This window comes from Lissotriton helveticus, chromosome 12 (assembly GCF_964261635.1).
Source record: "Lissotriton helveticus chromosome 12, aLisHel1.1, whole genome shotgun sequence".
Taxonomy (NCBI): Eukaryota; Metazoa; Chordata; class Amphibia; order Caudata; family Salamandridae; genus Lissotriton; species Lissotriton helveticus.
The window spans coordinates 280,329,736-280,343,763 of NC_136073.1; the positions used below are offsets into that span (position 1 = coordinate 280,329,736).

At 44.4% G+C, this 14,028-nt stretch overlaps 1 protein-coding gene across 1 annotated transcript in view; it reads right to left on the reverse strand.

Moving 5' to 3' along the window:
• LOC144798008 (neural-cadherin-like) overlaps positions 1-14,028 on the reverse strand; it is a 566,884-nt gene that overhangs the window by 113,715 nt on the left and 439,141 nt on the right. Inside the window, exon 27 of the mRNA XM_078668798.1 lies at positions 9,254-9,420. Coding sequence (XP_078524924.1) covers positions 9,254-9,420 — 167 coding nt within the window. The remainder of the gene's footprint in view (positions 1-9,253; positions 9,421-14,028) is intronic.

The window sequence follows — 14,028 nt, forward strand, 5'->3', positions numbered from 1 at the left end:
TGGACTATCATAACGACATGGATATGCCAGTAAAGTGATTCTCCCTCAATGCTTCCTTATGTGTTAATAATGTTTTATGGTACTTTCAAGCATTCTATTATTATTCTTAAATTCTATTTTATTATTATTATTATTATTATTACTATGACATATATTTTTATATATGTGATTTTTTTACTACTATTTTATGTACCGTGGGACTCCCACTCCGACGACAGGGAATATTCAAGCATGTGAATCTATGAAAGACACCCCAATGCTGGAAAACCAAATATATATTAGTTAACAAATCAGCTAATACATCAAAGCAAATCAGCCAAAGCTTAAAGATAGCTGGTGAATATATATATTTCAGTCAGCAGTTATCAAATAAAACAAAATGTATTCAAAGTATTTAAGTCATTATATATTGGTCCTAACAAGCCAAACAATATAATTTATCTAATACACACTACCCAATATGTATGTAGGCTAATATGTATTGACTAATGTATAAGTCAGTACATATTTGGCAACACTTATTAGACCTCACATATAAGCCAGCATGCATGAAATACCTAGCATCTCTGGTTAATTTCCTCCGGGACCTCCATTGCGGTTTGACAGTTTCAGTGCGCTGTAGTGGCAATGGCGAATGTACTAAGCACTTTGCACTCAGGAAGGGGGTACGACAGGGCTGTATTTTGGCCCTCTTTCTTTTTATTATGTATTTTAATAGCCTTGAAAAAGCACTCACAGTACAGGACATAGACGTTACAAGAGCCGGGGGCTAGGCAGATGATGCTGTTTTAATTGCCCACACTGCTAAAACCCAAAAGCAGCTTTTAGATGTGTTTGTTGACTTCATGAGTACTGTGGATTTGAACACTAATGTTAAGACTCATGTAATGATTTTAGGACCAAAAAATATGAAAAGTTAAACTTTTTCTGCGCAGGGCCACACATTGTCCAAGTTTGAAAATGTAAGTTACTTAGGTATTTTAATTGTTTTAAAACTTCAATGGCAACCTCCACTTAAGAAGAACACTGCCAATTTGATAAGAACCTGTGATGGCGTTAATAAATATTCTTCCCGCCTAGGTCAAAGGCCATTAAAAATCATGCTGGATGTCTATAGGGTAAGTGTACCCCAATATCAAGTTTTAGCAGGGAAATTTGGGGTTATGTCAATATTGATCCTCTGTGGATCACAGAGAAAACATATCTCAGATGGCTCTTGGTTTTGAGAGAATCGATTCGCCCCGAAATTCTTCATAAGGAATGTCTGGTTAAAGAGTGTGTTCAGTTTGAACAGATGAATTATATTAGATTGCATAAAATTGGATTGTGTATCTAAAATACCCTGACTGGTATGAATTTGAGAGAATCTAACGCTCCTCAGTAGTCCCGAATTATACTTTAATCCTGTCATTATTACCAAACCTGATATTATGTGGCTCAAGGAGACTTATCTCCTTAGATCAATAGCAGAGAAGGAAGCAAAGTCCTTGACCAAGCTCCTACTTCGCAGTTTTATTATGGTGAAATCAGTGCCTGGGATTGAGCCATATATACTCTGGAAAGCCTATATTTCACCGTCGTCTTTTGACCTATTTGGATTAGGTTTGCTTCACCAGCTGTTGTATCATGATGGAATGTGGTATGAGTATACTGAGCCCCCATTAAGTACTTGCAACCTGCCTTTTAAATTCAATAATCTGCACATTATGATTTGTCCTTTGTATGCACATCTTCGACACAAGTTTTTAAAACCATTCTTTAAATCATGGTTTTTAGCAGGCCAGGCCACCCATTTTATTCTTGCAACTTCTAGATTGACATACAGTTTGTTACAATGTGTAAAGTTTCTTGTGGGGTTTATAAAGCTATTCATCAGGCACAATGTTGAGTTTTGATGTCTAATGAAACTATTAGGATATGACCTTGCTTTTTATCAGTGTTTTTTAAATATATTACTGTATTACTGTTTTTACTGTATATGTATAAAATTATTGATAAAATTGGACAACGTTTAGGACGATGATGAATTAGCATCTATCAAATAATATTAGACAATATCTATCAGCAATCATATTAGCCAACTGGAAATGCAATAGCTGTCTCATCACTTTCCAGAAACTGTCTCTCATCCTTTAGAGTGTACTGGGATAGATGGATTAGTTACTTAACTGTAATCCTAGTTCTCTTCCAGGGGTATACTCATCAAAGTCATAAGCACTGAATTATCTCCGCCCAAAAGAGGGAACCCGGAACATATAGACTAATACATATATATGTGTAAAATATAATAAAAGAGTACATAGTACTAAAAGAATTATACACATATAAATGTATAAACTAATAATATGCAGCCCTAACCATAACCAGTAGGCTAATAAAGCCCTAATTACATGGCTTCTGCAGAATGAAATAATCTATAAAATCAACTGCAAGAAAAGGACCTGAGCCTTAAATGCATTCCATAGAAAACAACCTTTTATTTTCATCAAAGAACAGGTAATAAAAGGCAATTAGCCTAAGTAGGCTGCATGAATAAATAACATCCCTGTAATGAAAAGGAGACTGTCACCTCGCCTTTAAGGCCTCAGAGAATCTGAACACTTTGCCTTTAAGGCCTCCAGGGGGACTCTGCTCCCATCATGCCCCACAGGTGACAGTTAGGTCAGTTCTTTTGTACGGTATATGAAACCTTGCAGGAACCTGCATACAGAATGCAATAATAATATATCAAAACACAATGCTACTGCTCGCCCGGGGAGGCGGGAGGGTGCCTATGACTTTGATGAGTATACCCCTGGAAGAGAACTTCCCCCCTTCTCTTCCAGGGGATACTCATCAAGAGTCATAAGCACTAAATAGAGTAGCAAGCTCATACCCACTTCCAAGCGGGAGAGCAGAAAATAAAGAACCAAATACATTGACACATAGAAAATTCAGGTAGCATGAGCAAATAAGTTTCTCAGTGATGCTTGCCCAACCTGAGCTTCTGCCTGAGTGTCTGAATCAAGACAGTAATGACGTGTAAAAGTATGGACTGAACGCCACGTAGCTGCCTTACAAATTTCTGCCATCGTTACATTCCTAAGAAGAGATGCGGTAGAAGCTTTTCCCCTTGTAGAATGAGCTTTTGGTCTACCTGACAAAGATCTGTTAGCTAACTGATAAGCTAGTATAATGCCAGAAACAATCCACCTAGATATAGATCTTTTGGACGCTGCTGATCCCGTATTGATAGGACTGTAGTTATAAACGGTCCGACCTTCTCAAAGTCTTTGTCCTGTCCAAGTAAAGCTTAAGAACTCTCTTCAAATCTAACGAATGGAGAGATCTTTCTGGGGGAGTGGTAGGATTTGGAAAAAAGGTCGGCAACGTAATTGTCTGATTAATGTGAAAATCAGAAACAACCTTGGGTAGAAAAGCAGGATGTGTTCTAAGTACTACCCTATTAGCATGAAACACAGTGAAAGGTTCCTTACAACATAAGGCCTGAATCTTGCTCACTCTGCGAGCGGAGGTAATGGCCACTAGGAAAGCAACCTTCCAAGTCAGATGTTGTAAAGAAGCTTTATGTATCGGCACAAAAGGAGCACCCATCAACTTAGTCAATACTACATTGAGCTCCCAAGGTGGAGAAGGTGACTTGACTGGGGGGTACACCTTTCTCAGGCCTTCAAGAAAATCTTTCGCCACCGGCATCCTAAAGAAAGATGTCTGGTTAGGTGACTTTCTGTAAGCGGTGATAGCTGCAAGATGAACTTTAATAGAGTTAAACTGAAGGGCAGACTTAGCCAAATGCAGCAAATAATGCAAGTCCACCTGCTTTTGACTTTGGATGGGGTCATGCCCGTTGTCCACGCACCACAGAAAAGAGCGTTTCTATTTGAAGCCATACGACTTCCTCGTAGAAGGCCCGTTTGCCTCTTTAAGGATATGCATACAGTCCGGATTCAACTGTAAGTGACCATACTGGATCATTTCAGAAGCCATGCTGCCAGGCGTAGGGAGGACAAGTTGGGATGGAACACTCTCCCCTCCTGCTTGGAGAGAATATCCGGGTGACACAGCAATCTCCTGTGTGGCAATTCCGACAACTGAAGGAGGTCTGGAAACCACCACTGGCGAGGCCACTCTGGAGCAATAAGAATCATCCGGGAGGTAGTCCTGTACATCTTGTTGATCACTGTTGGTATCAATGGGGTCGGTGGAAAAGCGTACAGTAAGTTCTGACACCAATCTATCAGAAGGACATTCCCTTGAGACCCAACCTGGGGAAACCTGGATGTGAAGAAGGGGCATATTGCGTTTCCCGCGTCTGCAAACAGGTTGATGTCTGGAGTTCCCCATGCCTGAAAGATGTTGTCTGTGACTTCGTCGTTGAGGACCCAGTCGTGAGCCTTGACAAAGTCTCTGCTGAGGAAGTCCGCCTGAGAGTTGAGGGAGCCCGGCAGATGTATCGCCACTATTGATAAGTCCCTCGCCAGTAACCAAAGCCATATGGTTTGGGCCTCCATGGAGAGTGTCCTTGACCTGGTATCCCCCTATTTGTTCAAATAAATCATATGTTGTAGTTGTATTGTCTGTTTGAACCAGAAGGGACCGAGACTTGACCAATGGAAACTGGGACTTGAGAGCTAAATGTACTGCTCTTAGTTTCAGCAGATTGATGTGATAGCCTCTCTCGAACTCTGACCATAGCCCTTGTACTTGCAGAGGGCCCATATGAGCACCCCAACCCTGGAGCGAGGCGTCTGTGATCAGAGTGTGTGTTGGAGGATCTTGATGGAACAGCACTCCTCCCATTAAATGAGACCTCTTCATCCACCATCGAAGGGAATCTCTGGCAGTCTGATGAAGAACTATTTGATCCTCCCAGCTCCCTGACTTCTGCATCCATTGATCTTCCAAGCACTGCTGGAGAGGACTCATGTGCAACCTTGCGTTTGGAACTATGAAGATGCATGATGCCATGGACCCTAGAAGAGACAATACCTGTCGAACTGTCGGGAAGCTGGTATGCAGAAGAGTGTAACACTTTGTCCGTATTGATAACCACCTCTCCTCCAAAGGACACACGTTTACATTTTCTGTGTCTAAGAAGGACCCGAGGTAGTGAATCTTTTGCGTTGGGTTTAGTATGAACTTCTTGAAGTTGACATGAAGCCCCAACCTGTGCAGAAGCTGAAGACACCTCGCCAGATGCTCTTCCAGTAGAGATGGGGGTGAACTTTTCAGAAGTCAATCGTCTAAATAAGGATAAATGAAAATTCTCTGCTTCCGAAGGAAAGCCGCCACCACTGCCATACATTTGGAGAAAGTTTGTGGAGCTGACTTCAGTCCGAACGGAAGCACTGCATATTGGTAATGGCAAACAGACACCCTGAACCTCCGAAATTTGCGATGTTTCTTGGAGATCGGAACATGAAAGTATGCATCCTTTAGATCGATGGAGCACATCCAGTCCCCTTGATGTAGTTGAGGAAAAATTTGATGGAGTGCCAACATTCGAAATCTCTCTTTTCGAATGAATCCGTTCAGCAACCTCAAATCCAGTATTGGTCTGTACTCCGCAGTGGGACCCTTCTTCCTCACTAGAAAGAAGCGAGAGTATAGCCCTTCATTCCTTTGCAGAAGTGGAACTCTTTCTATGGCCTTTTTGTTTAATAGACTGTTTACTTCCTTTAGTAGAAGACTGTAATGCTGATGACCAACACCTTTTGGAGTAACAGCAGGTGGTGGACTTTTGAACTTGAGGAGGTATCCGTTTTGAACAATCTTTAGAACCCATTTGTCTTTGGGCAATCCTCTCCACTCGTCTAGATATAAGGTAATGCTTCCTCCCACCGGAGTGGACAACAGTCTTAGAGGAAGTTGTGTCTCATTGCTTCGGAGGCTGCTTTGAAACCGCAAACTGTTGCCTGTTTCCACCTCTGCCTCGTCCAGGTCGGCGTTGCTTAAACTGCGACCTTTGTTGAGACTGGCCCTGGTTCTGCGAAGACCAGTTCTACATTTGCCCACGCTGCTGAAAAGACATTTTGTCGTAGGGGCGAAAACGACGGAGAAACTCTTTCTTCTTTTCTAGGCCAACAGCTTTCAGAGTACCAAGCTCAGCTTTCATTTTGGCCATCTTATCATCCGCATGAGATCCAAATAATGTTGTCCCGTTGAATGGCAGATTGACTATTTTTCTTTGGGCATCAGGCTTAAGGCCCGTGAGGCGAAGCCATGCAGACCGTATGGAGCATATGCCGTGGGCATAGCCATGCACTGCTAGATCCGCAGAATCCGCCGCCGCACTAATACTTTAGTTTGCAACCGGTCCACTTTCTTCCACAACCTCAAGGAAGTCCTTCTAATCCTCCTTAGGCAACTTCTCCGCAAACCTAGACATAGAGTCCCATAGGAGGCGGTCATAGCGACCCAGCAGAGCCGCAGCACTAGCCACTTTCATGACGGACCCAGCCGTATTACACATCCTCCGCCCCAAGGAGTCCATGTTTTTGCTGTCCTCCTCCGGTGGAGCAGAAGAGAGGGACGTAGCCGAATGGGCTTTCCTGGCCACCGCCACTATAAGTGAATCTGGTGGGGGATCAGTGCGTAGAAAAAGAGGATCCTGATCCGGTGCCTTGTATTTTTTCACAATTCTAGAGGGCCCTGAGCCCACTGTAGCTGGTGTCAAGAAAGTCTTCATCGCCGGTTCTAACAAACCTGGCACCAGCGTAAGAAGAGGCCTAGCAGACGATTTGGGATGTAAGGTTTCAAATATAACTGAAGATTTCACAGGAGGCACTGCCATAGTTATATTGAATTTGCTTGCCCCTCGGCACAATACTTCATTGAAAGTCCCCAAATCATCCACAGGAGATATCCTGGAAGGTGGTGTTGATGAAATTGTGGGGGAATAGTCTCTGTAAGACGACCTCGTTGAGGTGGACGTGGCAGGAGATCTGTGCCTTCTCCTAGGAGTAGAAGACCGATGAGACCTACTGCGATCCCTTGAGTGTGAATGCCTCTTTACTGGAAACCTAGATCTTCTTGAAGACCCACCAGCCGGTGGTCTTGAAGCTTCCAAGGTAAGAGGCCTGCTATCAGGCTTGGGCTGCATCTTCCAATGACGGATGCTCTCCAGCCATCTAGGAGACATGGTCACAGGAGGTGATCTACGCACCGGAGAGCCCTCCGGAGTAACCTGCACAATTTGTATTCCCATCGACGATGAAGAGGAGCTCCGAATAGACTGCGGAGATCTAGACGCCGGTGTAGGCACCTCTCTGGGAACCAATTGTCTGTCCCTCGACATCGCATGCCTCGACTTCGAACCAGAATGAGCCACAATAGAAGACTCCTTATGAGGAGAGGCTCTGACCAATGGAGACCTGTTCAACGATGCCCTCGACGTCGGGTCTTTCGACGTCGATCTTGGATGGTCAGCCAATGTCCTCAATGCCGGCTCCGACCTCGACAAAGACCTCTGAGAGGTCCGAGTGGCTGAACTAGAATGTCTCCACGCCGACCATGAAGCAGGTGGCGGAGACCTCGACGTCGACCTTCTCGACGTCGAACGAGCCTTTTCATGCCTCGAGCCCGAGGCATGCCTCGACGGCGACCTCGATCTTCTTCTTTTCTCAGGTCTCAACGTCAATCCACTTCTATCTCTCGACGTCGATCTCCTTCTCACTCTCGACGTCGTCTTCACCGCAACCGACACCAAATGCCTCGACGTCGACAGACTTCTCGACGGCGATCTCGACCTCTGCTTCGACGTCGACTTGTGCCTTAAAGGCGATGTCTTCGACGTCGGCGTACTTCTCTCTACTGGTCTCGGCGTCGACATACCTGACGGCGATCTAGACTTCGACGCTGAACTCACTTTCTACAACGTCGACGCATCTTCATGTCGTTTTTTCTTACTTCTACCCTGAGGAGAAGCAGATCTTCGACGTTTTGCCGGAGAGGAGGGCCTTCCAGATGAAATCTCACTTCATGCCCCCTTTTCATGATGTCTTTCTCTCTCCATAAGCCCCAAAAGCCGAATCTTCTCTCTTTCCTTCAAAGTTCTTCTGGAAAGTTTGATGCAATGATAACATTTTTCCACATCGTGTGTGGAAGGAAGACAAACCACACAAACAGAATGAGGATCTGTTTTGGACATTTTCTTCCCACAGGAAGGACAGTTGTAGAATAAAGGTGGCATAACTGACTACAAATTAACTAAGACTTAGTCAGAAAAGATTGAAAATACCACCAACAGCACAAACTGTCGAAAAAAGTAGGAAAAAACTAAATTCCGACTGAAAAACAATCAGATTCAGTCGAGCTCCGGTTCCAGGTTCCTCACAGAACAAGCCGGAAAGAAGAACTGACCTAACTGTCACCTGTGGGGCATGATGGGAGCAGAGTCCTCCTGCAGGCCTTAAAGGCAAAGTGTTCAGATTCTCTGAGGCCTTAAAGGCGAGGTGACAATCTCCTTTTCTGTACAGGGATGTTATTTATTCATGCAGCATACTTAGGCTAATTGCCTTTTATTACCTGTTCTTTGATGAAAATAAAAGATTATTTTCTGTGGAATGCATTTAAGGCTCAGGTCCTTTTCTTGCATTTGATTTTATAGATTATTTTCATTCTGCAGAAGGCATGTAATTAGGGCTTTATTAGCCTATTGGTTATGGTTAGGGCTGCATATTATTAGTTTATACATGTATATGTGTATAATTCTTTTAGTACTATATACACTTTTTTATATATTTTACACATATATATGTATTAGTCTATATGTTCCGGGTTCCCGCTTATGAACAGAGATAATTCAGTGCTTATGACTATTGATGAGTATTCCCTGGAAGAGAAACCCTTAAATCTATCTAAAATTACATATATACTGCCAGAAAAGCATTGATATTTTAATAGTGAAGCCACTATATAAATTGTAATCATGGACAAGCAGCAAAGCATTTTAATTATTTCATCAATTATTCTCAGCTATTTCTATAACAGTATTTACTTTGGATAATTATGATTAGATACATAAGGGGCTTCTGAGACTTTCCATTAATCATGGCATTCTTCTTATGTTTTATACATTTGTTCTTAGAAAAGTAGTGTGTGTACTGGTAAGTGACTTCTCAGAGATTGTATTGCCAAGTCAACCACAGAAGGTGACAGCATTTCTTACACACGTGTGTTAACAAGCATAAACTCATTATGTTTCCCTCAGTCAGCCTCCATTATGCAGGCAATCCATTTCTGTGCGTTTTACCTGAAGAGTGATCTGCTCAGTCTGACCTCGAGAGGAGAGACTCATGATGTAGCCGTCGGAATGACGCGTCCTGATCATCACCTGTAAAAGGGTCTTGCGAGCCGAGATGGTGGCGGGAAGTCCATAGAGAATGTGACTAGCTGCCCCAAAGGAGTATTCTCTGGGAACTAAGAAATGATGACAAAAAAAAGACATCAAGGTCGGTTATATATGGGTAAAATGAAATAGTTTATCGCTCTTCAGATTATCATTATTGTTAATACTGTTATTGATTTCTGCAATGCAATGACACGTAGAAGGCCTAGGCGTGTTGTAGGTCCTTATACTTTAATATTTTAGATTTTCCTTGGAATGAGCTAACACTAGTGCAGGGCTTTGGGGACTTGTGCACTTGCTTGACCAGTTCCTTTGCTCACCTGTCTTGCCATTTCTCCTAGGTTTAAGTGGGAAGTAGGCGCTGGCACATTGTGAGAATGATTGCCATCTTGGTATGAGCTGATATTTTGAAGACCATAGCTAGTTTGAAAATGGTACTCACAGTTCCAGTGAATGTTCTTTGCTACACAGTAATTTTGAGCTTGCACACTTTCAAAGGCAGGTAGGTACTTTTATAAATTCTTCAATATGAGATGCTGGTATCGTTGTAAATTACAGAAGGTCTTCGTATGCCTCAGGTTCCTTGTAGCTATGTCTTGATATGCATTTTTGTTTCTCAATTTCTTTATTGTCGTTTCAAAGTGCAAAAAGAAAACAAGCCATAATAATCGGCAAAACAGCATTACACAGCTAAGCTGTTTTACATCTTGTAAACATACTATGAAGCATTATCCGGTGAAATCAACCATGTTCCAACGCTCCCTCGTGCTGCAGGCTCAATATCCATCTCATGAGACAACATTTAGTCATAAGACAAGAGTGAGAGAAACAATGAAGTCCAACACAATACAGCATCAGCATCTGCTTGCATAAAAATAGAAATATAAAACTCAGGATTATCCTGCAATGATCATCAATGTTACAAACATACCCCCCTGCCCTTACCCACCCCGCTGCTTCCATTCACCCAGTAAACTGCAATTCAAGGGGCTTTCATGTTCCTGTGCGTATGTTGTGAGAAGGTCACACAGACCCTGAATGTTCCTTCGGTCATGCCACTAAGCTGCTCCGCAAGCCCGTCTCAACCACCTCCGCATTTTATCAGTCTGTCGCCCCCGGCCAAGCTTCACCAGGAGACTCCAGCACAGCTTGTACCATAATCCCACAGGAAGAGTAAGTCATCTGCAACCCTGTCATCCCTACCGATTTGCCTCATGTGTGCCTCCACAGCTTCAGCCCATTTGAGTAAATCGTTCCATCAGTCTTGTCTTCTTGTTTGGGAGGGGGGTGGGGTCTAGGGCTAATGCAGCTGAATGCTATGTGCCTTTTAGCAATTATTAACCCTAACACTGTAAATCAGCAGCTCAATCTTTTCTTTGGATTATCAGGAAGGAGGCCAAGCAGGGCCAGCTTTAGAGCTGATGGCGCCCGGTGCGACAGTCACTTTTGGCACCCCCACCCCATGACCGCCTTCTTGGATTCTCTCAATACCACCGGGCAAAAGTACCCCTCATCTCTCTAATCATAAGCTTTTGCTAAACTCAGTGACCCCTCCCGGAGGTCAGCGCCCCCTTCACAGGTCAGCGTCCAGTGCGGTTGCACCAGTCACACTGCCCTAAAGCCGGCCCTGAAGACAGGCACACACTGTTTAATTGTGCCCTTCACCTCCCATCCCATCACCTCTTGAAGATGGTGCAGTATCCCAGCCCAGTATAACATTATACCCAGGCACCGCCACTCCATATTTACAAAATCAGCCAGACTGGCCCTGCATCTAGGATAGCAAAACACACAAGATGATGGAGGGAATGTTGCACAATGGCAAAACATTCACCCCCAGTCACAGATCTGGGTTTAATCATCCATCGTTATTTTGCTCACCAAGTCACTCCAGTTCGGACATGGCCATATGCAAATCAGTCTTGACCCTGTGCCTCATGGGATCAGTCCAGCCTGAACTGCCAAGCCATGTCTTTCCTGGACCGGAATCAAGCATCATAGGACCGGTTTCTGGCTATCAGCCGTCTTCAGCCAGGATAGCTTGACTCCAGTGGCTTAGTGAGTACAGGACCCACGTCTGAGCATACCCTTCCCACATAGGGTGAACAGCAAAACACACAAGATGATGGACGGAATGTTGCACAATGGCAAAACATTCACCCCCAGTCACAGATCTGGGTTTAATCCATCGTTATTTTGCTCAACACGCCACCCCAGTTCAGACATGGTCATATGCAAATCAGTCTTGACCCTGTGCCTCATAGGAACAGTCCAGCCTGAACTGCCAAGCCATGTCTACTCTGGACCGGAATCAAGCATCCTAGGACTGGTTTCTGGCTATCAGCCGTCTTCAGCCAGGATAGCTTGACTCCAGTGGCTTAGTGAGCACGGGACCCACGTCTGGGCATACCCTTCCCACATAGGGTGAACAGCAAAACACACAAGAATGAATGTATGACATTGTTCTGCATTCTGTCCATCAACTGTTGTTTTTGCACCTGCATCTAGGATAGCACGCTGATCTGGAGGGGTAGCTTGTAGCAGCCTCTTAGATGAGCGGTACGTCATGTGCACCATATTAAATTGAATTTGTTTAAACCGTGCTCTAACTGAGACCTTTCTCCTTCTGTGTGTGTCCTTGACCAATCTTTAGGCTAAAAGGTTTCTGCACTTTCACGCTGCCATACCATCTCCACACAAAGTGGAGTCTAAAACCTAGCTGCGCGGAGCGTGAGCTGTAGATATGATTAATGAACCTACGCCCCCGTCTTAGAAAGAAGTGTCACCAAAGTCTGGGTAGGCTCAAGGGGCTCGGGGAAGGACGGCCAGAGCTGTCTGGCCATGGCTGCTATTTTGCTGTATTGGAGGAATTGACCTCTCCCCAGATCAAATGTCGTCTTTGCATCCATCATGGTTACAAGTGACCCTCCAGATGCAAATCCGACAGCATAATACAACCTCTCTCCTACCACCGGTCTAGTGCCATAATTTGCGACATCTGCTCAAAAGGGCACACTATGCATATGTCTAGTACCAGTGCATATGGCGCTCTGCCTATTTACACCCCTCACTGCTCTCTCCCACAACCAGCACATCTGATGGATCAGATGCAGAAATCAATCAAGCATGACACCGCCATGCTTCAACTAAACCCCCATCTGGGAACCATCGTGATTGCACTCCAACAAGGCCCTCTCCCAATTTTGTTCCCCACCTAGCCAATGGATAGCATGTTGTAAATGCGCCGTTAAGTAATAAAGTTCCAGGTCGGATACCTCCACTCCCCACTTGTCCCATTCTCTCTGGAGGCTTCTAAGCCTTACCATGTTGTGTTTACCAGCCCAAAGGAGCTCCACCAGCAAGCTGTCAAACCCTCTTTGGTATACCATACATAGCTACCTGCAGCACATGCAAACATTGGGGTAAGACCACCATCTTAATGAGAGATATGTGTCCAATCAAGGACAACTTCAGCATGTTCCAGAATATCATAGAGGGGTGCAGATTTGCAATCACACGCCCTGAATTTAACTTGTATATGTGTTCTTTGTCGGCGATAAAAATGCCCAAATATTTAACACAATCTACCTGCCATGTTATCCCAACCTCCGGCAACCACGCAAGTGACATACCCCGCAGTTGTCCAAGTGGGAAGAGGGCTGACTTTTCCGAGTCCAGAGAAATCCCAGAATTCCACATTTCGTTAAGTAAAATGGGACCAGACATATCTGGTCTGCGCAAGTATATCATAGTGTCATCTGTGTATACCACCACATGATCCAAGTTTCCAATAATTATGCCCCACAAATATAGTGTTTGTATCTGTCGAAGGCGACACGCCAGAGGCTCCATCTCCAATGTGAATATTATGGGGCACACCTTTCTGGTGCCCCTCTGTAAAAGGATTTCAGTGGAAACATATCTACCTACTTGTACTCTCGCCCGCGGGCAACCATACAAAAATTGTATTCAACAAATATAGTTGTGCCTCTGCCCCATCCTATGCAGGACCTGCTAGATATAGTCCCACCTCACTGAATAAAAAGCTTGTTCTTTGTCTAAGAAGGCCAGAGCATACTGGTCCTCTTCAAATACCAGTGCATGCATAACATGCGTCAGGTGGCGATGGTTTCCCAGAGTATTCCAGTGTAGTATGAAGCCCGATTGGTCTGTGTGGACCACCTGGGGGAGATGCGGAAGCAGTCTAGTTGCCAGGGCGTGACTTAGGATCTATAGGCCCACATTCAGCATGGAAAGCAGTGGATATGAACTTGTCTCTAGAGGGTCTTTCCCCTGTTTCGGTATTAGGACAATGAATGCTTCATTCATGGAATCCGGGAGTACCTACCTATCCAATGCCTCATTGTAGACCAGTAACAGATGATCCACCAGTGTCCCAGCAAACGTTTTATGCAATTCTGCCGGGATCCCATCTCCCGGAGGCAATTTGGCATTTTTCAGCGCATCTATGACCATCAGCAATTCCTGCTTTGACAACAGGGCCCCAATCGAAACACGGTAGTCCCGTGAAAGACATGGCAACTGGAGGCCCTCTAAGTCCTCCGGAAACTGGGCAAAACCCTCCTCGCTGGGCGTTGCAGTATAAACTGCCTTTAAATGTGCAGTGAAAGCATCATTTAATGCCTTCACATGATGCTTTCTGCATTATGGCAGAAAGC